Source organism: Tympanuchus pallidicinctus, unplaced genomic scaffold, assembly GCF_026119805.1.
Source record: "Tympanuchus pallidicinctus isolate F22 unplaced genomic scaffold, pur_lepc_1.0 scaffold19, whole genome shotgun sequence".
Classification (NCBI taxonomy): Eukaryota; Metazoa; Chordata; class Aves; order Galliformes; family Phasianidae; genus Tympanuchus; species Tympanuchus pallidicinctus.
The window spans coordinates 16,357,861-16,381,490 of NW_026294710.1; the positions used below are offsets into that span (position 1 = coordinate 16,357,861).

Below are 23,630 nucleotides of genomic sequence, written 5' to 3' on the forward strand. Positions count from 1 at the left end.
GAGAGCTCTCTGATTGGTCAGCGTGAGGAAGCGGGGTGTGATTGGTCGGAGGAGAGCGGAGGCGGGGCCGAGCGTGCCGGAAATGGAGTGAGTGCACTTCCCCTTAGCAACAAGGACGAGCTGCAGCCGTAGGAGGAGCGGAGCGGAGGGCCTGGTCATGGAGGGGGGTAAGGAGGGGGGGCTGCTGTGACAAATGTTAGAAGGGGGGCGAGTAGGGGAGTTGGTGGTAATTGGTAGAGCGTGGGTAGTGGGAGTTTGGCAATGGGGGGGGCTGTTGGTGATAGGTTCTGTAGCAATGGGGGTGGGGGCTGAGCCACGAAGGGGACCCTCAACAATGTTTGGTTTTTCTTGCAATAGGAGGGCGGTTGGTCCCTAGGTAGTGGGGCAGTCCTTGGAAATAAGGGGGTATCTGGGCGATGGGGGGGGGAGGTCTTTTAGGAGTAGGGGGAGGGACTTGTTAATGGGTGCATTGGATGTAGGAGGGGGGAGGGCTTGGCAATGGGTCCCATGATTATGGGGGGGGGGGGGGGGGGGGGGGGGGGGGGGGGGGGTTCCGTGGTAGTAAAGGGATCAAGGGATCCCTTGGTAATGGGTTCTTTGGAGATGGGGAAGGTCCCTTGGCATTGGAGGATGGCCCTTAGTAATAGAGGTTATTGGGCAGAAGAGGGGTCCCTTGACAATGTTGGCAGGGGGAGTTAGCAATTAGGAACTCCCTTGACAGTTTAGGTAAGGGTTGAGTAATAGGCAATGGGTCCTTTTGCCAGAGGGGTGACCTTGCTCATTGAAACCCCCTTGGAAATAAGGGGATCCCTAGGCAATGGGAGGGGGTATTAGCTGTAGGTAGGACACTTGGTAATACATCTCTTGGTAATGGAGGATCCCTTGGCAGGGGGTTTCTTGGCAACAGAAAGGAGTCCTTGGATATATGAGTGCTATTGGCAATGGGTCCCATGGCCGTAAGAGGGTCCCTTGGCAAGGGGGTGTCCCTTAGAGTAGGAAGGCCCTTGATGATGGATCCTTTGGCAATGAGAGACAAGGAAGGGGGGCCCTTAGTAGTAAGGGGCCCTTAGCAGTGGTGAGGATGCTTGGGAATGGATTCCTTGACAACAGGGGAGCCTTTGGCAATGAGTCTCTTGGCAACTGAGGGGGGGGTCCTTGGTCATAGACCCTTCGGTTGTAGGGGTGTCCTTGGCAATGGGTTCATTGATAGTGGGGTGAAGGATTGGTAATGAGGCCCTTGACAATAGGGGGGCCCCCATCCCGCATCCCATCTCTCATGAGACCTTTTGCTGTCCCTGGATGAAGCTGGTTCCCCAGCTCTGCCATTCACCACGACCTCACGCTTAAGAGAACTGAGGTACTCCAACAATTGGAGCCATTTAACATTTTCAATATCAAGTGAGAAAGGGCAACTTTTTTTTTTTAACACCCACCTCCTTTGCTCACAGTCTGCCTTGCTTTGCTGTTTTTCTGCCTGCCTGCCCTATTTTGAAGAACAAGGAGCTCCACAGGCCCTCTGAGTGCTGCCCTACAGAGCTGACATGGATGAAAAAGAGGAAACGCTGCAAGCAAAATGAGCTGAGCCCTGGATCCTGCAGCCTGTTACCCTCCTGGCTGCCACAGATATGCCAGAGAAGCATATCTTCTGCAGCACGGAGTAGTGATAAGAGTGTCTTTTACTGGTAATTCTCATACCAGGAAGAAGCCCACCCTCTGGGGTGGCTTCGGTTTCTTTGCGTGTGTCCGACGTCGGTGTGAGTTGCTTTGTTTGTATGACTTCTGCTGACTGCTCTGCTTGAAGAGGAGAGGACTTCCTGCAGATTTCCAGTAAGATTTTCTTAAAAAACAAAAACAAAACACCCTTTGGATGATTTTGTTTGGCTTCCTACCTGTCCTTCTTAGTCACTGCTTTCTGTCTCGGCAATTTGCACTGCAAATTCTCCTAATGACACTTTGCCTTTATGAAGCTGCCTGTATTTGATTGATTCCTCAACGTACACAGAATGTACACAGGTTCTGGTTTTACATTGCCCTGTTTTGTTCTGACTGTCAGGCACCGCAGGATGAAGACTTAGAGCCAGGTCACTGTTGCAGAGGCATCATCCAGATGTTGCATTGCATCAAGGAGTTTTAGCATGGGGGTTGGACTGGGTGGTCTTCAGAAATCCCTTCCAAACCCTGCAGTTCTGTGATTCTGAGTTGTAAAAGCTCCTCCTGGGAGCTATTCAGAGAAACTCCTGACCAGGACACTGGGGCTGCATTGTAACACTTCTGAAAAGAAATGTCTGTATCTCCGTGCACCAGATGACTGTTTGCTAAGTTTGCCTTTTGCTTTGTTATTTGTTTTTGCATGCTGGCAAAGCAGTGAAGCGATTTAAGAAAATGCACCTTACAGCTGATGACTGTGAAGCTCTCAGGCAGAGCACTGAAGGTTTATCCTCCCTGACACAGCCACTGAATCAAAGGCGAAGCAGAGGAGATGTCAACAGGGGCCTCCAACCCACTCATAGAACAAGGAGGCAACCAAGAGGTACACAGTTTGCTTCGGAGCCTGAGGGTTTTGGGGGAGTAAAACTACAGTAGAACAAAATGGATTTGGGTCATCTATCCTTGAGCTTGTGCTCTTGGAGGGGAATGAAATGTGTCAGGCAAGGTGAGTTCAAATGGGACTCAGGCATCAGTAAGACTTAGTAGGATGGCTTTTTTCTTTCCCTTTTCTTAGACAGTGCCTTGTGAATGAGATCTCTTTAAGCTTCACTTTCATGAGCATCTGGGAATTAAATGTGTTAAAATCAGCTTGTGATTTATTTTTTTTTCCAAAATTTCCTCTTAGTTAAACATCAGGATGTGTTGCAGACCAGGAGCAGGACAGAGTGGTCCTAGTGCACTCTTGGTGCTGACAAGTTGAATCAATGGGCTTCACAGATCAGAAAAGGGAGAAGCTGGGAGCAGTCTTTTGCCAAGCTTCAGTTTTGTTTATAGTCTCCAGTGCTTTCTGACATTGCAGCCAGGAAGTGCTTGGCAGGAAATGACTGTTTATGGTCTTAAAAAGAGTCCATCTCATTTAGCCTGCAGTTGGGGCAGCCTGATACAGGCTTGGTGATCTTCTCATGGTGCAGTGCTGGAATCAAACCTTGAAGTTACTGCCAAATTCCTTGTTAGCTCAGACAGTAGCAGTGTGATTTGTGCTGTTCCTCTTGACTTCACTGATACTTTTCCTTTTTCCTTAGCCCAAGGGCAGCAGAAGAACATCATGGATTACTTTAAGATCTCTCAGACACAGCAGGCAGTTGCTGGTAGGACAAAAAACATAAGCATCAAGGAAGAATTGCTGGATCCTTTCTTTGCTGAAGATGATGAAAGTAACATCTCCAATGTGATGGAGACAAGTGGTGACTCTTCCTCATTTCTGGAGGATGAGTGCATGGAAAACTCAAGAAAACGGCCTCTGTCTTCCACAGCTCCAAGCAGACTTCAGATAGAGAATGATTTGTGGGGTGAGCCTGAGAAGAAGGCAGTGGTGGTTCATCCTGAGCTCAGTCAAATCAAGCAAGAACTTGATGATGAAATAGAGATCGAGCCAGTCCCTGATGCACACTATGGGCTCCTGGGGACTCGCAACTGGGAAGTACCTCAGGGAAGCATTGAAGATTTGCCTGATGAAGTCTTGAGGATCATCTTTGCTTTCCTACCAGTGACTGATCTGTGTCAAAACCTGAGCCTGGTGTGCCACCGCTGGAGGATTATTGTTAGTGACCCAAGGGTAAGGACTGCTGTGACATCGATTCGAGCCTGGCCTTTCTCTTACTGCCCTGCTCTTTCTCAGTCTTGTGGTTGCTGTATCCCTGTCTTTCTTTGTACCTTTAAATCCCTTGATTATTCCCTAGTCCTTTCTTACTAGATATTTTTGGCATTCGTGACCATAGTGAATACCTCCTCAGATGACAGCTTCAATACCAGGGTCACTTTACTTGAGCATTCTTCCCATACATGGAAAGAACATCCTGTAACACTCCACCAAATTTCTTTTCACTCCTTTCCTTGCACTTTGTCTTTTTTCCCCCCAGCTGTGATCATGCAGGAAATCCAGGTGCTGGACTGGGCCTTATCCTTTTACAGCCAGTGTGCATCACTGTGTGCACGTCTGCCTGCATGTGGAGTCTGCTGTAGGTCAGTTTTAAGAGAAGGACCTTTAATTCTGTTTTTACAGAGCTTCATTCACCTATGGTCAAGGCCCTCGCATTGCAAACATTGTAAACCTGGTGTTGATCAACTTTTGCCCAGTCTAAGGAGCAAGATATGGGAGGGCAGGGCTTCATAAGCACACAGATTTAAAGCACTCGGATCCTTCTCTGAGCAGATCTGTACAATAGAGCTGAAAACATACTCATTCCTTTAACACTTGGACATTCGAAGCCACACCAATGTCTCCCTGTTCCCATCACTCTAGAAAAAACAGCCTTTTATTGGCAGGCTATGAGGAACAAGTCTTTCTCTCTTCCCTTTTTTTTTTTCTCTGTCTTGTGCTAGATACCTGTTTCCATCAAGCTCCAGGGACTGTTTGAACTCCATGTCTTCTTTGGAAGTCATGTTGATTAGCTTATTGCCAGTAGAAGCCTATTGTCCTGCCCTTTGAGATGAAAGCTGGTGGTGTATGTTTCACATTCCAGTTCATCCCGTGGAAAAAGCTGTACCATCAGTACTTGGTGAAGGAAGACATGGCTCTGTGCAGGGTTGAACAGATCTTGCAGGATTTTGCCATAACAGATCAACGTAAAGAATGTATTGTGGGGCTCATCAGGTGAGTCTGCTTCAGCATTTTGTAGCTGTATATCCTCAGGCCTGCATTGCTTTGGGTCTTCTCCCATTTTATCCTGGTGAACTGCCAGGAGATAAATGGTACTGCTTCCTACAGGGTGACCACGCTGGAACGAGTGAGACTCTAATTATAATCATCCCTTTCAGCATCCTTTTCACTTACATTTTGTGATCTGTCATTTCATCACTGCTTTTCCATCTCCTGATCAGCCAAGGTCTCAACGAGGCTCAGCATATCCTTGCTTTAGCTAAAATGCAAGTATTTCATGGAGACTGTGAGATTTGTGCTCCTTTTCCTGATACCTCCCATCTACTGAGAGTTGTGTTTTTTTTCTTGGAGCACTACAGACTGTCTGCCAGGGCTCAGCAGTAAGCCCAACTTGAGTCCTTGATACAAACAAGTGTTCTGTTCAGATATCTGTACACTAGAGAACAATTTTGTATGGCAGTTAAACGGTACAAGAAGAGTCAAATTGGATTAAGAGCAGCGTGAATCTGTCTTCTGGAAGGAGAGTTTGAGACAGTGAGAAGGAACTTGCAGACTAACAGCTGGCTGCAGTGAGGTATTTACATACACATCCATGTAACAGAACTGTTAAGTGCTTGGCTTCATGGCTTTAGGCACAAAAACAGGCTGGAAATACAAGTTTCTTAGCTGTAGGTGTCTCTGTTTGTTGCAGGGGAGTTGGACTAGGTGACCTTTAAAGGTCCCTTCCAACTCAACCAGTTCTATGATTCTATGATTCATTCAAATCCTGTGTCATTTGATGCCCAGGGGTATCCAAAGTGATAGCAGTTATTCCTCAGGACCTATAGCTTATCATCTTGGTTTGTGAGACAGCACAAGATGCTAAATGGCACTCAGCAGCTTTGTTTAGGGAGTTGGGCTTAACCCTGGTATTGAAGGAAAGTGAAAATGAAGCTCCTGGACTGCAGACTTTGGACTCTTCAAAGATCTGCTTGAAAGAGCCCATAAGATAAGGCCCTAGAAGGAGGAAGGTCCCAGGAAAGCTGGTTAATATTCAAGGACAACCTCCTCCAAGCTCCACAGTGGTCCATTCCAATGGATAGGAAGACATGCACAAATGCCAGGAAGCATACATGGATTAACAGGTAGCTCCTGGCCACATACAAACGTAAGAAGAAGAAATACCCAGAACATGGAAGCAGGGCTGAGTAGCATGGGAGGAACAGAGAGATGTTATCCAAGCTTCCAGAGTGAGATTAGGAAAGCCAAAGCCCAGCTGTAATTGAAGCTGGTCAGAGATGTCAAAGACAACAAGGATTTCTGTATGTTGGTGGCAGAATAAAGAGTGGGGAAAACACAAGCTCACTGCTGAATGAGATGGGGAAGCTGGTGATGGGGAGCTTGATGATCCTTGAGGTCCCTTCCAACCCAAGCCATTCTATGATTTTTCAGGCATGATGAACAAGAAAGTCATCAGGAGTAGTCTGCATGGATTCACCAAGGGACGTGGGTGCTTCTTCATGTGCTTACTTGATAGGACTTATTTACAAATGCTTCTGTTCCCCTTCCATGCAGGTGTGTCTCTGCCATTCCCACCAGCAGGCATGTAGATCCCAGGGCAGTCCTCCAGTGTTTGAAGTGTCACCATCTCTTCTCAAGGGCTGAAGTCTGCATCACAAACAAACTGCCAGACTTACAAAGCAAGGCAGGGGTAGGTTCAATGGTCATTCCTCTCCTTCACCCCACGGTGCCTTAAGGTTAGATCTGCCCTCCCACATCTAGTTTTCCTTTGGAAGCTTTACCCTATACTGTTTGGAGGGATGGAATAGAATTTAGCTGTTGTGGCATTAGGGTTGTTTCACTCTGAGTAAGAACTCAAAGCTTTTTGCTCAGTCTTCCTTCTTGTTCCCAGCCTGAGAAAATGTGGGCCATCATCACAGCAATGGTGCTTTTCTCTGATGGTGTCCGTGACATCCAAAAACTGATGGCATGCCTGCAGAGACCCTGCTCTTCCCTCTCCTTTGTGGATGTGACTGAGACACTTTACTGCATTGCCACACTGCTGTATGCCATGAGGGAGAAGAACATTGCCATCACTAACAGGTCAGGAATGGAGAAATGCCTCTTTCAAGATGAGGCAATATGTGATGTACAGATCAGTGCTCCTGAGCAGTTCTGCTCTGTTGGCTGGGGCTCTGCAGTTCCTTGGTGCATGCAGTTTCTCAGGAACACTGAGGATGAAGCAAGGATTAAGAACACACGTTCATATAGGAAGACTGGCAAGGAGCTGCACTGGAAAACAAATCAGTAGCCAGAAAAGAGGACAGTTTTATAAGCTGCTATTTGCAAGGCTGAACACAGAAGAGTTCATTTTTTTTTTTTTTTTTTTTAATTCAACCGTTGGCTGTATGCTCATGCTACCAACCAGGGAAGTCAAGGTGCTCATTTGGCCTGTCAGTGACAGCTAATTGCTGGCTAAGATAATTAACTTGAGTAAAAGTCTGCTGAAGATGTGGCAGGCTGAGGGTGTCATTCACATGTGGTCAAAGTCACCCTTGTCCCATCTCCTTGGAGCACATGAGCAGAAATATGAATGACCACCTCTCTTCTGCCACTGTCTCTTCAAACCACACGAGGTTTATGATTTAGCTCAGGGGGATTTAAATAGTCTCCTAGGAACTGTCTTGTATTGATATCTTGACCTATTTGCAGCTCCTAGAGCAGTCAGTGAGTCTGAGAATTCAGTTAATTTAAAGCCATGGAGTTGCTCTGCTCCTCCCTTTGCACTAACAAAGCATTGTGAGGCACTGTGAGGGCTAACACACTTGTGTGACATGACTTTAAGGCAGTTTCTGGAACTGATTCACTTCACCCAGCCTAACCCCAGATTCTGTCTCAATCTGCCCCACACTCTGTTACTGGTAGCGGTTTGGGAGAACACAAGGATCCTGTGGACTCTGATCCCAGGTCATGTTTGCATGGCAGGCACAAAATGTGCAAACCCAAAGCAGAAATAAGGCAGAGGCCACAAACAGAGCTGCCCCCGTGGTGCCTTTGTGGTCACTTTTCAAGGTGTAATGAGCTGCACTTTGAAATACCAATATTGCCCCTACAACTCACAAAGCATTCAAGATGTTGCTGTCTTCCAGGTGGCTGCAGAAGTTTAATCTGTAACTGATGATTCCTTAATGATAGATTCCCTCTTTTCCTTCCTGCCAGGATCCATTACAATATTTTCTACTGCCTGTATCTGATGGAAAATGCTTCTGTGACTGCACCACAGATGGTAGAAGAGGGGACGCCGTCTTCGCAATGCAGGCAGGATTTCTGGTCCAGGTAATGACACTACTGGTGATCCAGGCAGTGTGCAGTGAGCCCTGGATGCAGAACAAACATCTCATAGCAAAGCCTGGTTGACAAGACTGCAAGATTCATAAGGATTACCACAGGACCTTATTCTGCTTCTTGCCACCTTCTGCCTGAATTCTTTGGGGAAAGCCTTAAATCTGTGAAGATTAAGTTAGCTGAATTTAGAAGTCTTTGTTCTGCGTGTTGGCAGAACACAGTGATGGCTACTGAAATACTGCAGAGCCTAAATCACTGCTAAATATACTTCCAAATCAGTGCTCTCCCTGTGGATAAGACGTTTTGGAAAGAGGGGAGAGTGCTGCTTTAATTTTAACAGTCAGTTCCACTAGAAATGCAAGTTGCAGCCATCCAAAGTGAGGGCTGGCATGCTGGTAATTGTACTGTAGTGCCAGTGACATGGAGGTTCATCTATGAATACAGCTGCAGGGCATTGATTCAGCTCCTCTTTTCTGAATCCTGTTTGGTGACTGTTACATATTAACTGTTATACATACAGTTGCTGTGAATTGTCACTAGATGGTAGCTTGCTTCCTAGAAAGGAAGGGCATTTAAGGGTGAAATACTTTTGTGGCCTTTAGAGAGCTAGGCTTGATTCCCCTTCTGTTGGACTGAGTCACTTAGCCTCCTTGTCCTCATCCACAATAATGCTTTCATCCTTCACAGAGGTCTAGAAAAGGTAAATCCAATAAAATCACTCATGATCTGTTGTATGACAGTGATAGAGACCATAATGGAAACAAAACTGAAGGCAAACAAGCGATGGGTTTAATTGCTTCATGGTTTGCCAGACCTTTTGTTCTGTTCCTTCCTTTTCAAGCTTATTTTTTTTCTAAGCAGAAATTTGCTTCTTAAATAGAAAATAAATCCTGAAAGCAGCCAGGTGCTGAAATGTCAAGGATATCTGGAGAAGCCTTTATACCTTTCCACATCCTGTGGGGGAGCAGAGCTGGTTCATGCTGTGGGCTGATGACAAATTTCAGACCTTTATGAATAAAACAACTGCACTCCAGCAGGAAGTGCTGAATGCCTTTCTGAACATTAATCACAGCTCTCAGCTTCCACGTGAGGCAGAGATCGTTGATGTCCTGCACTGAGGAATCTGAGAGCAATTTAAGATGCGTGTTCTCAGAAGCAAGAAAACACCTCGAACTCTAAGATGCTGTTTGCTTTCAATGAGCCTAAGCCAAGAAAGCATGGCTGAATGCCCTTGAGAGGATCTTTTCCTATACAACCTTTTGCAAGGTTTACTTCTTGTTTTTCCTCTCTCCAGTCTTATTATTCTCTGGAAGGTACTGCCTTTTTTGCACAATTAGCTTCTTCCAGTGCCAACCTCCTGCTTGTGGGATGAGATAAATCATTTGTAGGTTTCCTTCTGCTATTAGATTTATGTATGTGGGAGAATGTTTATTCTTAATTCCTTTTACTTATTTAGGGTTTTTTTTTTTTTCTTTTTTTAGTAGTTTGTCTGAAGTGAAACTGACCCATGAGCAGCAAAGGATTTTGAATCACAAAATTGAGCGTGGTCAAATAGTGAAAATTATGGCATTTGCAGGTAAGAGCAGCAACACAAACCAAGAGATTTTCTGCTCTTGCTCTCTGTACTGCAAAGGAACATTGTATAAAACCAAAAATGCATATTTAAGAGGTGAGGGAAAAGTAAATTATCTCCTTTCACCTGCGGAGGATTTTCCTTTATGGAGGCTCAGAGGCAATGGATGCTGTGCTAAGCAGTCTGGTGGTGGTTTCCTGTGTCTCTACAAAATCACTGTGTCCAGATGACAAGAATGGGGATGTTCACAAACTCTTGACAGGTTACATGTAACCACAAGCAGATAGAGTGGAAAAAGAGCCTGACAAACTTGTTACCCTTCTCCAAATGTGTGGATGAGGATTGTTGCCAAAGCATTTGTTAAATTAATGTAATGATGCTGCGGCAGAAAAACTTCATCTTTCTGCATCTGTGTTGCATGTAGAAGGTCTTGGAAGCCTCAGATTTTTCTCTAGGGCATTCAGCAGAGTATCAGTGTCACATTCACATGCAAAACATGGATGAAATATGCTTTGGTACCGTTCCTTTCATGTTCTGGGCTGCATCACTTATAGGAACTCATAAATCATTCAGAAGAGCAATTCTGATGTTTCATTTACCAAGCTGCCTCTCAAGGGAACCAGTACCTCCATGTGTGATCTGGCTTCTAGAATACTGGAAAGCCAAAGTGATTATATTTCAGAGCTTTTGGGCTGCAGAGTGTAATTTTTCAAAGCTACTCCGCTCTGTGGCTTCTGATTTCACTCAAGTCAGTGTATAAATCCCCATTAGCTGCAAATAGTCCTGCTGTGTGGTTAGAACAGGATGGTAATCATGGAGCCATAAAATGGCTTGGATTGGAAGGGACCTCAAGGATCGTGAAGCTCGAACCACCCTGCCACAGGCAGAGCCACCAACCTCCCCATTTCATAGCAGCCCAGGCTGCCCAGGGCCCCATCCAACCTGGCCTTGAACACCTCCAGGGATGGTTGGGGCATCCACATCCGCTCTGGGCAGCTGTTCCAGCACCTCACTACTCTCTCTGTAAAGAGCTTCCCCCTGACATCCAACCTCAATCTTCCCTCCATCAACTTAAAACCAATTCCCCTTGTCCTGTTATTATCTACCCTGTGCTGTCTACTCTATAATGCTAACAGAAGGTGTGCAGGTTCATTCATTCTTGACAATAGATAATTTTTGGGTGACTCTGTTCTTCAGGTACAGGAAAGACCTCAACGTTGGTGAAGTACGCAGAGAAGTTTGCTGACCTCCATTTCCTGTATGTGACGTTTAATAAAGCTGTTGCAGAGAGGGGCAGGCTGGTCTTCCCCAGCAATGTTACGTGCAAGACTTTTCACTCTTTAGCATTTGGAAGCGTTGGCAAACAGTGAGTGGGACTTTTTGATTCCCTATGGGAGAAGGGAAGAGGTGGCAGGAAAGGAAGATCTGAACTCAAAAAGGCTAAAATTATAGAGATAGTTTATTTCTTTCATCTGCTTCAAGTCAGTCTGATTCATAGAATCATGGAATGACCTGTGTTGAAAAGGACCACAATGATCATCCAGTTTCAACCCCCTGCTTTATGCAGGGTTGCCAACCACCAGACCAGGCTGCCCAGAGCCACATCCAGCCTGGCCTTGAATGCCTCCAGGGATGGGGCATCCACAAACTCATTGGGCAGCCTGTTCCAATGTGTCACCACCCCTCTGAGTGAAAATATACTGTGATTTACTGTGCCCACAGTCTTTCAGGTTGGGTGGGTCAGTGGCATTAGCACCCATGTGTGCATGTCAGTCCTTTAGCTGTTTCAAGGTTGTTCATCCTGTTTATGTTTGTAGCCAAGGAGCACTTCACAGGGAGATAGAAAGCCACTGAGAATGGATTTTCCCTCTTTCTGGCTTAATTTGCTCTCTTTGCACTTCAGTGGCTCTAAACTTTGCTTTCCTTTAGCAGAGGAGGGTTTTTCATAGCCTGAGTTGTACTAATAGTTCAGTTTCCACCATTACCAGCGATTATGTTGGCACATCTACACTGCAGACAGAAGGGAAAATGAGCCATGACACAGAAGAGGAGGGGAATCCTCTTCGTTGTTCTGTAGTTGCAGGGGTAAATGATGGGAATACCTCTCTGCCTTATGATTCTATCTATAAAAATATGTAAAATGAATGAGTCTGTGGCTCTATCAGGAGTACAGTGAGGACAAGTAGGCACAGGTTTTTAAGGTGTTCTGTTACCAGCTCAAAATAGGGTACATTAAACAGCTTCTGTGAGCGTTAGTGTGCATCATGGGCTAGCTTCTGCAGTGAGATTTTGGTGTGTGTTTCAACATCTCATAATTTTTATGGCACAGATATAAAGAGAAAGGCAAACTGAACTTCTCGAAGCTCTCGGCGTACTCTGTGAGTTTTCTCATCCAGAACCGTGAGGGACAATCTATCTTCATCAGAGGGAAAACAGTCTCACAGACCCTTGAAAACTTTTTTGCCTCTTCAGATGAAGAGATATGTGAAGAGCACACACCTATTTGGTTCAAAAACACCCATGGAGAGAGAAAACTTGTCAGCCCAGAAGAAAAGAGAGTGAGTACCTGCGTCGAAAGAAGAGTTGGTCTGCAAGGTTTAGAATCATAGAATGACCTGTGTTGAAAAGGACCACAATGATCATCCAGTTTCAACCTCCTGCTGTGTGCAGGGTCGCCAACCAGCAGCCCAGGCTGCCCAGAGCCACATCCAGCCTGGCCTTGAATGCCTCCAGGGATGGGGCATCCACAGCCTCCTTGGGCAGCCTGATCCAGTGTGTCTCCACTCCCTGTGTGAAAAACTTCTTCCTACTATCTAACCTAAATCTCTCCCGTTTTAGTTTAAAACCATTCTCCCTTGCATATTTCTGCAAGAGCTGTAGACTGTGGGCCGTAGTCATCCCATATTTCGTTGTTCACAAGCTTTCATGCTTCAGAACTGACTGTCAAAAAATGTTTTTCCTCTGGTGCCAAATCCAAAGGAACTGGATTCTGATCGCTTGCACAGCTGGTATCTAGAGAGTAGGTTGACATCTCTTGCTGCTCATTGCAAATGTCTCTTACTTACAGCAGAATGAAAAAAGATTGGCATGCATTTGTATCAGTGCCTGAGCAGTGGTGTGATATTATGTGTGAACACAAGAAACGTTTCATTTGTCATTTTGATAAGTAAAACCAAACCCAAACATTCTAATCTGGACTACAAACGTATGTCAGCAACTCTTAAAGGTCTGACATTGCAGACAATGGGCTGGAGTTGTGAAGATAAAGCTTTCTGCTCTGCATTGATCGTTTGTGATCAGGTCCAGCCCAGATGGCAGAGTTCCAATCTGCAGTTCAGTTCAGAAGTTTTCTGGAAAGAGGAAAGGAATTTAGAAGGAAATACTGCAAGCTTGTGATTGGCTTTTACCAGCCACTCTACCATTTCCAGTTTTACTGTGCCTGGACTTTTTTTCTGCTCAAAACAACCTCTCCACACCCTTCTGTTTTCTTTTTTTTAGATCAATGTGGAAGAAGCAAAAGAGATATGGTACAACATGAAGAAGCTGGATGGAGATGTAGAGAGGAAATACAAGATCACTTGTGATGGTAAGAGCATATAGATGTCAAATAGCCTTCAGGTAGTGAGCAGTCATGCAATTACCAAGCAAATGGTAGGGCTAGAAGCTGCTGTTCTTAAGATATCAAGACAAGCAAATGACCCTCTCTCTTTTCCTCAGGGTATTTGAAACTCTGGCAGCTCAGTAAGCCTCAGCTTTCGGGATATGATGCCATTTTTGTTGATGAAGCACAGGACTGCACACCAGGTAAGTGGGAAAACGTCTGCAGCCTTCCTAGGTTAACCTTCCTTTTGGCTTTCTTTGCCAGGGTATAGGAGGAGAAGCTCCCTGCTGCAAAGCATGTTGAGTAGGGTCTCTAAGGAGATCAAAGCGGGCTGAATTGTGTGCTGAAGAACACAGGAAGAGGGGCAGAAGATGGCTTTGTCTTTTCAGCAGCTGTTAAATCAGCTCAAGTGATTCATCAGACCATCTCCCACTTGTATTCTTTGGAGACCTGAACTTGGAGGTTTTAGCTTTGCCTAGGAGTGAATAATGAATGCGTGGAGAGCTTAAGGATGAGAATTAAGCAACAGACTAATATGGGTGCTACTGTTGTGGGTGTATACTACAGGCTACACGATGAGGAGGTGGAAGTTGGTGAGGCCTTCTGCAGACAGCTGGAAGTAGCTTTTGATCCCAGGCACTGGTTCTTCTGGGGGGCTCCAATCATCCTGGTATTTGTTGGATGAGCAAAACTGCCAGGCACGCGCAGTCCAGGAGGTTCCAGCAATGCATGGAAGACAGGGTTCTAATGCAAATGGTGGAGGAGCCAACAAGATGTGCTGCTGGAACTTGTTCTTACCAACTGGGAAGAGCTGATTGGAGATGAGAAGGCTGGGGGCCGCCTTAAATGCAGCAACTATGAGATAGTGGAGTTCAGGTTCTTAGGTGGAAGAAACAAGTAAGTAGGATTACAACCCTTGACTTCAGAAGAGCCAACTTTGACCTCTTCAAGGATCTGCTTGGAGGTATCCCATGGGCTACAGAACTGGAAGTTAAGGGGACACAAAAGTGTTGGCTGACATTCAGGCACCACTTTTTCCAAGCTCAAGACCAGTTCATCCCTAAGAGTAAGAAATAGGGGAAAGGTGCCAGGTTGCCTGGATGTGCAAGGAGATCATGGAAGAACTCAGCTGAAGAAGAAAGTCTACAGGATATAGAAAATCGGTCTGGCCACTTGTGAGCAATACAGGAACACTGTCAGAGCATGCAGGAATGTAGCTAGGAAGGCTGAGACCCACTTGGAATTAAATCTTTGTGATGGAACAGCTTATTCTGGATGTCATCTCCAAGCAAGTGGAAGAGAAGGTTATCAGGAGTAGACAACATGGATTCACTAAGGAGAAATCAATGCTCAACTAACCTGGCAGTGTAGAGAACCTGCTGTCGCAGGACTGGACTATTTCCAGAAGTCCCTTCCAATCCCTATGATTCTATGAACTGAAGTGCTTCATTGTAGTGTGTGCCCTAAGTCAACATCCAGGTCAACGAGGCTGGGTGGTGGATTTGTGCTGGGCTCACACATGTGGGATTCAGACAATGTGCAGTCCCAGTCCAGGAAAAAACTCTCAGACTAAAATAGTGGGAGGTTGCTTATAGAGTTCTCAGTGAGCTGCACTCTTCTCATTGCTCTTCCACAGCTTGCTTTCTTCTGCAGCTGTGTTAACCCTTTCTTAAGTACCATAAGTTGTCAGGAAAGACATCTACAGGCACAAAATAACACAGATTTCACTCTGACTTTGTTAGCAGGCCCTCTTCAAATGCTCTTGTTTTTTCTGCAGCCATTGTGGATATTGTGCTGTCACAGACATGTGGTGTCATCCTCGTAGGAGACCCCCATCAGCAGATTTATTCCTTCCGAGGTGCTGTCAATACCCTCTATACTGTGCCTCATACCCATATCTACTACTTGACCCAGGTAAGAGCCTATGTTCATGGAATCACTAACAACCCATCGCTACTGTGCTCACTAAGCCATGACGAGGGTCTGCTTTGTGTGGATCACAAATAGGGTGGTAAATGTCCTTCAGAAGGTGTCTAGCAGGCCTCTCAAGTTCATGGTCATGGAGTATTTGCCTTGCCTGGATTAGTGGTGTGATCTTCAAACCCCACACCCATCGTGCCTCTTACTGGAGTGATCTTGTGGCTTGAAAAATTGGCAGTGGAGTGTAGACCTTAATGAATGACCCATTTTGAGGACATCTTCTCTTTTTGTTTGAGTTCTTAGCTCCTATTGAGTGTGCAGGGGTAGATACCCTCCTTGCTTGTACTATTTGTCCATGATATCTCCTGCCCTGTTCATCTACCAAGGGCTTGAGTTTCATAAGCAGCATCAGCCAATCTGAGTTTACCCCCAAAGAGATCTCCCTCTTTCTTTCTGTACACATGATGTTTGCATTTCCAGGCTGGGTTATCTAATCTGTTGCTGTTCTAACAGAAAGCTCTCCCTGTTTCATTTTTTGGCCTCTTTAGCCATGTGGCTACATAGTTTTCACAGCTAATGTAAAGGAGGCACCTTTAGGACTCTTTGCAGAATAAATCAGCTTAAACCAACAAGACAGGTTCTACTGCAGCCAGTTCCTAAGCCAGAACTGCCATAAAAAAGCCTGTCCATGCAAGCTGCCTTTTCTTTCTTGCACCTTGCCAAGGGGCAGCAAGCAGGGACAGTTACACAGGAGCAGAGGCTCTTGTCCCTGCCCACAGGACAGATATGCCATATCCCTACTGGGAAAGACTCTTATTGAAGTAGAGAGGCTGAAAACCATCTTTTGCCCTATATGATAGTCTTATCTCACAGCACAGTTCCTATTACCTTAGCTGGAAGAGTGATTTCTTGGAATAATTTGAGGGGATTTGGGTGCTTTTTCTAAGAGAAATGTTGTCCAGAATTTTGGTGAGAGCTGTATGCTCCATGTATAGTAATGCTGTTGTACGTTATTACAACATCTTTTCATGCTATTTCCTTCACTTTTCCATATAGAGTTTCAGATTTGGTCCTGAAATAGCTTATGTTGGAGCAACCATTCTGGATGTCTGCAAGGGCATCAGGAATAGGACATTAGTGGGTGGAAACCAAAAGGGTAAGTTGTGTTCCTTGCACCACACAGTCCTGTTCAGTGCCCAGGAGTAGCAGACCTGCATCCCTGGAGGCATTCAAGGCCAGGCTGGATGTGGCTCTGGGCAGCCTGGTCTGGTGGTTGGCAACCCTGCACACAGCAGGGGGGTTGAAAATGGATGATCATTGGGGTCCTTTTCAACCCAGGCCATTCTATGATTCTGTGATAATAAACAAAGCATCTCTGGATTAATCCTGATTTATGAGGATCTTTTTTTTTCAGATACCCACTAACTGGCAGTGTCTTTGTGCAGGTGATATCAGAGGCAACATGGAAGGGAAGATAACAATGCTGTCACGAAGCAATTTCACTGTGTTTGAGGACGCTGCAAAGCTTGCTGGAAGAGAGAGGCAGATTAAAATACACATCATTGGGGTAAGGGAAAATTGCCAACACATCGTGCACATCCCCAAGCCTGTCAGCACTTGTAGCAACAGCAACACCTTGAAATAGCTGTGGTTGATCTTTTGAGTGTAAGCAGCTCCTGTGTGTGCATGTCTGCAGAAATTCATGTGTGAACTGCAGGGACATTTGAGTGCTGCACATTTCAGAAGCCTCAGAAGAGTCGTTCATCTTCACGCTCCGAAACACAGGGAGCTGTGATTAAATTTGAGATGTTCTTCTGCATCTAGAGATGCAAAATAAACTCTGGGCAGCACCTTTACTTGTATATATTAGGCCAAATAGTTGTGGTTTTTTGTTTGTTTTTTTTTTCATTGTAGGGACTTGTGCGTTTTGGCCTGAGCAAAATTTATGATATTTGGAAGCTCAGTCAACCTGCAGACGAACGGGCGAAAGGTGAGTGCATAGAATCACAGACAGTGTATCCTCACCCTTCTGTCTGTCAGCTTCCATACAGCAGCACTGGTGTTTCTCTATTTGCTGGGGTGATGGAAGGCTTCTAGGTGTTTTATTTTATATTTCCTCATGCAGTGGTCTGTGGCAAACTGACTTCCTACGGAAACTGTGGGGTCTGTTAGGGAGCCCTCCACAGCAATGCCTTCTGCAATGCCTTGTCTTGACTCCAAGAGACCAATTAACTGATATAAGCAAGTACTTTAGGATGTTTTCCCTTTGATTTGATTCTGTTTGTCAGTCCTATTTTGGGATTCATAGAACGGTGGAATATCCTAAGTTGGAAAGGACCCATAAGCATCATTGAGCCCATTTGTTTTTGTTGTTATTGGGTTTTGCTGTTGTTGTTTTAAATTCTCATTTGTTGTATCCTCTATCACAATTCTTTTTCTCTGTTGGCATCATGTAGGAAATGAGTCATTTCTTTAAAATCTGCAGAATTTCACATGCATTGTTGGCAGAAATTCATGTGCAGAATTGGCAGAAATTTGTATGCATTGTTATATAGCATAGAGAAGCAAAGGATTACTGCTGCAAATGATTGTAGGCATGTTATTACTGATCATTGAAACATGAGTTACTGGGAAAACTCCTTGCTGTGTGGGTACAAGGAGGGAATAATGCAGGTTGGAAGGGCCCTGGGGCTGTCCCTGAGTTCCTACTCCAGGCTCTGAAGTTCCATTAGAACGTTTTCAGATTGTTCAGAACCTTTTCCCCTTGATTTACAAATTACCTCAGGGATGAAAGGTTTGCAGCCTTTTTAGGAAACTCCTGAGCAACAGAAATGAGTGAGCTCATGAACGTTTTCCTGTTGCTCCTTCCTCAAATCCATCAGCTTCTATAATCTTTACTGGCCCTTTCAACCCAACCTCTTCTATGATCCTATGGTCTTCTAACCCAACCTCTTCTATGGTTCTGTGGTCCTTAAAGTTTCTTCCAACCTAAGCCACTCTAGAATTCTGTGATGTTTAAGATCCCTTCTAACCCATTCTATGGTCTTTATGGTCCCTTCCAACCCAACCTCTTCTACGATTCTGTGATCATTGAGGTCCCTTCCAACTGAAGCCATTGTATGATCACAGCAGTGACAGAGCAAGGAGTGTATCCCAAGCCCTTGCATCCCACAGCAGCAGTCCATGCACTGCTGCCCATTCACCTTCTCTAATATTTACTCTGAGATTTGATGAGAAACAAAAAAAAAACCCACAAAAACCACCCCAATATGTGCCTGTTAAATAGACACGTATCTGTTACTTTTCCTTCAGCAAACCTTGTGATAAACGACTCCTTTATCAAGAGATGGGAAGAAAACGAGGGCTTCATTGGTTTGAAGAATTATGCAACGCGTGTTGATGACAAAGAGCTGGAAATGAAGATTAGGATAGTGGAGAAGTTCAAAGAGCGGGTCCCTGAGTTGGTGCGGAAGATCGAGAGCAGCCACGTGTTGCAAGAAGCTATGGCAGGTGAAGCCAAGCTGTGTCACAAAGAAACAAGTTCAGGGCTTTTCTCAGCACGGCTTCAGTGCTGAATCCACCTCGTTCTGCAAAAAGGTTGGAGGAAGCTGATCTTTTTTGAGAGAAAGAAAGTATGACAGTAAGGTGTATCTGAGTTTCCAGGTGTTCAGGACGATGAGCCTGCCATCAAAGGGCTGCTTAATGTGGCTTTGCTAGTGGCAAATAAAGCTCTGGGTGCAATACAGATGGAAAGCTCTAGGACTTTTTTGTGCTTGCTGTTGCATTTGCCCTTCAGCTTTCTGGATTTTTGAGATGGGCAACAAAGCAATGATAATTCACCAAATGAAGTGGTTGGGAGTTGGGGCTGGGGCTCAGGCTGCTGATAGCCAGACATCACCCTTGGCTGGGAAGTTGCCTGTAGCGATCTACATTCCTATTAGCAGTGCTGTGCTCCCAGTTTGTGTTTGGGGAGAGGTGGAATCATTGTGAAATTAAAAATATAAATCACTGCAGCAACATGGATAATTTTTCCTTTTTCCTTTTTTAATTTTTTTATTATGTGCTCTGGTTACAGATTACCTAATAGGCACCGTCCACCAAGCCAAAGGCCTGGAGTTTGACACAGTGCTGGTTGCAGATGACTTTGTGGATGTACCGTGTCCCAGAGACAATAACCAGGGAAGACCTCAATTCATTATTGGTAAGGGAATAGCTGTGTGCACCCATCCTGACCTGAAAATGGAGAAACAAAGCATGATGCTGGTGCTTATCTTGCAAGGTTGTGCTGTTCTAGAAATCATTTGATCTTGTAGTTCTCTGGCAACACAGAGAGGCCACGCTTGGGAAAGGCACTGCTGTGAGCCGTGTAGCACCTTCCTGGTCTTGCTGTGCTGTTCTAACAAGTCACAGAATCACCTTGTTCTCTGACAGTAGGAGAATACCAAGCTTAAGTCCAACACCAGTTTATCCCCACCATGCCCACTAACCAATGTTCCTCAGTGCTAAATGTCCACATTTCTTTAACATCTCCAGGGACAGTGACTCCACCACCTCCTTGGGCAGCCTATTCCAATGCATTACCACTGTGCTGCAGGACTTCTAATCTCCAAGATATCCATTGTCACCCCATGAAGCCAATGAGTATCATCCCGTAGGCATTTGAAATTAAACATCAGTCTGTATCAGTGTAAAATCATGCAGGAAAGCCTTCACCTGACCCTGCCCACAACTTTCTTCCAGGATAATGAATGACAACATAGCCAATTAGAAGCTGTTTGTCAAAACTGTCCCCAAGGAGCTGGCCCATCAAGGACAATGTATTCATCAGTAGCTTCATGCAGGTCATGCTAAGCCCAAGGGTCAACCAGATGTGGTTGGGAGCCCATCTTCTTCTCCCACGGTTGCACCCTTTATGCAGAAGCAAATGGATTAGGATATGCTGGGACCTTTGGTGACGAGGGAAGTGAAAGCCACTTGTGTAAGCCAGTCCCTGAATCAAGACTGCCATTCATTCACCATTTCTGCCTATGACTCATTGTCTGGCCTTGAGAATGTCATTGAATCTTTCTCTGCCTCAGGATCTGCATAAAAAATAATGATGTTGTACTGGAAAAGACCTATCAAACGTCATTCTAACATGCCTCTTTCAAATCCTTCATTAGAAAAAAAACCTCTATAGGGGGCAGAGTTTCTGAATCAGTTATTAAGCTTTTCCCAGTGTCTCAGTGCGTTGGACTAAATCTCAACCCAACGATGTTGGAATCTCAACGATGCCACATTTTGATCAGAATTTGAGAACGGAAGTTATTTAGAAAAGTATTCTTATTGATTCCAGTGGCATCTTCAAGCTCTGGTGATGAGTTATCTAATTAGTTATTTTGCTATTTGCAAAGAGCCAGATAATACATCACACTTTCCAGCTCAAAAACTTTCGTTTCGCATCTTCTCTCCTTCTTAATCAACTTCTGAGTCATTCCTTAGTTTTTTATCCAGAAATCCAAAACATGTTTACAGTTTTTCAAGCTTTCCAGTCAGCAGGAAAACAGAGGGCTTGTTGGCAGCTCTGTTTGCAAGAGCGAACTTCCTAAAAGAGCTCCTGGTGTCATTTCAGGTACACCAGCTGAAGTTACAGCATGACAGAGCTGTGCACTTATGATCTTTCCTTCTATCTAGGCATGCATCCTGAGGATGAATGGAACCTGCTTTATGTTGCAGTGACACGTGCAAAGAAATGCTTGTTAATGTCACAGTCCCTGGAGCACCTTTTGGCATTGGCAGGGGTAAGTGAAATTCTTCCAAAGTGTGCAAAACCTGGAGCAGGGCAACGTGGGGTTCTGATAGCTGCACTTTGTGGCACGTTGCTCCAAAGCAAACCCATCAATTTGGCTGAGCAGCACTGCCTGATGTGTAACAGAGCAGGCATCTCATCCATCCTCCCTGCAGAGAACAGGGACTCCTCAATCAGGTTGCTCAGAGCCTGCTCCAACTTGACCTCGAGTGTCTGCAAGGACATTTGGAGGGTCTTTTGTGATGGAGGAACTTAAAATAGGATTATAGTGAGATCACCCTGAGATTCATGCTGAGGGTGGACTGCGACCTCCTCAATAGCTGAGAACACTGTGCACAATTCCCTCTGCTCTGCACTGTGCTTTCAGTAGCAAGACAAACAGTTCCAGTGGTGCAGTGTTCTTCCCCAATCCTTTTTGGACTTGCCTTCATAGCCTCCCTCCTTATCTCAGAGCAAGGTTCCCTTTTCTGTTGCAGTGCCCTTACTTTGCTTCCTTCCTTGCCAGCTGCCACTGAGTTCTGCTTGGTCACTAGGCACTTTTTGGCAGTATTTTTATAAGCACGCCCTGTTGCAAGTCATTTCCCAGGGCACTCAAAAAAAAACCCAACAAAATTAACTCCAAAAAATCAACTGTTCCCATATCTCAGCTCCCTATGAATGTTATTGTATTGTTGTTCTGCTTTTCTTGTCTTCTAGGAGCACTTCCTTCGAGTGGAGCTGATGGGTGAGGCTGTGAAGACCGGGGTTGCTTGTTCTGCACAACCGTGTACACAGATCTTGCAATCTGGCACCAGGCTGGTTGTGAAGAAGCTGCCTCTGATTCATGTATGTCCCCTCCAAACACTGCTTCTTTTTCTTGAGCAAGCAAGCCACAAAGACCAATAAGATCATAGTTTTCAATCACAAGACTTCACAGGGTGCTCTTGCCATGGGATGGCTGGCATCATTCTGAGCTATCTCTTGGGGAAGGGACAACTTCAGTGCTAAGTTTCTGGGGAAGTGAGCAAGGAGTGTCCTGTGGCTCAGCCCTTAATTTCTGACCTCTTGAATACATGATTTTGGGATAGTGGTGCAGTTCCTACAGAGTCACTCTGGTCTTGACCTCTCTCATGACACTGTGGTCTCAAGTGGAGGCGTTTTGGGGCTTTTTCTTGTGTCATACCCCAGTTTGTCTTGGGGCATCTGCCTCACTCTGCTTAGGCCATCAAACATCCACCTAGAGATGAACAGAGCGTGCTTTGTCCCTGCCAGGAGCTGTGTGTGAACTAGCAAGAGGCTGACAATCTGATTTTTGGGTCCAGTTTTGGCTTGAGTTCCACCTTATGGCTTTGGGGTTGGTCTTCACCCAGAAAGTGCAGTCACGTAGCACATGGTAAATCCAGTGGGTCTCCATGTCTGGGACAGGAGATAAGAGATGGCTCTGATCCATCAGCAGGGAATATAGGCAGCGATAAGAGCAGGATTCACTCCCTATCATTGCAAAGAGCCATGCACATGTATGAGAGGAAATATCGACTGCCTGGCCATGCATCCTCTTCCTCCCCAGAGAAAACCTGCATGGAGACATTTGCTTGCAGCTATTAAGCAAACTGTCCCACAGTGGATTCCTTTGCATGGGAGGTGGTAGGAGATACTTTGGGCACATCACTGCACTCTTATCTGATCCAGTAGGTTGAGCCCAGGGCTGGGAGCAGGAGGCTGCATTCCTCCAGCCTCACTTTTTTCTCAAATCTTTTTCCTCCACAGAGCAACGGCAGCAGGAATATGGGTGGCTACCTTTGCTATTCCTGTGTGCAGAAGCGTTTTGGCACTATGACACCCCTGGCCTTCCTCCCAGCACTTCATGAAGAGCCCATCGTGCTCTAACGAAGCCTTGCAAGTCCCAGAGCCATTGCCTCAATCCCAGAGCTGTACTGAGTGCAGGATGACAACTGCTGTCACATCCATGCTCCAAAATCAGGTTGGATTCTTGGGACCAGCTCCGAGAGGAACCATCCAGGTTGTCTATACGGAGTGGTGAGACCTTTTCTCAAGCCCTGCAGGAGCTGGTCAGCGTGACCTGCATCACTGCACAGAAGAATATGCACAGCACAGTCTATTGGACAGGACAGCTTTTTTATTTTATTTTTTTTGAGCACTACTCATCCATCCTCTCCATCTCCAGGAAAATACTTTCAGTGACAAAGCTGCTGGGGTTTCCCTGCCTTTTCTACCACTTTGTGCCTCAGGGAAGTCCTCATCCAACAAAAGAGGAGCTTGATGCTGGGAAGTACCCAGAAAAGCTTGTTGTTCCTAGAAAATGAACTTTTTCCCAGAGCCTGTTTCAACTGGGACATTTTCACTGTCAGTTCTGGATCGCTGGGGAAGAAGGAAGTCATAATCTCTCCCAGCTGAATTTAAGTCATTTGCTTTACTTGCAGCCAAGAAGTTTCTTCGGGCTTAATTTCTCTTTGTAGCAAAGCACTGAGGGAAGAGAGGCAGCATTTGAAGAACTGCTTCAATTTAATTCCAGTCTAACACAGCTGATCAGAAAGAAGCCAGAGAACATTTTTAATACAGAGATAAAGTTTGTGGCAAAAAAAACCCAACTGCTTTAATGATTTGTTTTTTCCTCACC

General features: G+C 45.4%; 1 protein-coding gene across 2 annotated transcripts; it reads left to right on the forward strand.

Moving 5' to 3' along the window:
* Window positions 1–45: 45 nt before the first annotated feature.
* On the forward strand, window positions 46–23,601 carry FBH1 (F-box DNA helicase 1). Of its 2 annotated transcripts, none has more exons than XM_052681163.1 (22): window positions 46–167; window positions 1,495–1,827; window positions 2,363–2,530; window positions 3,231–3,763; window positions 4,671–4,801; window positions 6,362–6,497; window positions 6,699–6,889; window positions 8,006–8,122; window positions 9,613–9,707; window positions 10,902–11,070; window positions 12,034–12,262; window positions 13,203–13,290; window positions 13,422–13,508; window positions 15,083–15,219; window positions 16,282–16,381; window positions 16,671–16,792; window positions 17,140–17,215; window positions 18,538–18,735; window positions 19,301–19,426; window positions 20,899–21,005; window positions 21,710–21,838; window positions 22,760–23,601. In XM_052681163.1, exons 3-22 carry the CDS (start codon window positions 2,383–2,385, stop codon window positions 22,877–22,879), a joined length of 3,039 nt encoding a protein of 1,012 aa, XP_052537123.1. In that variant the 5' UTR covers window positions 46–167; window positions 1,495–1,827; window positions 2,363–2,382; the 3' UTR covers window positions 22,880–23,601. The 2 variants fall into 2 exon arrangements, with proteins under 2 accessions (XP_052537123.1, XP_052537122.1); XM_052681162.1 differs by having other exon boundaries at window positions 2,366–2,530.
* The last annotated feature ends 29 nt before the right edge of the window (window positions 23,602–23,630 follow it).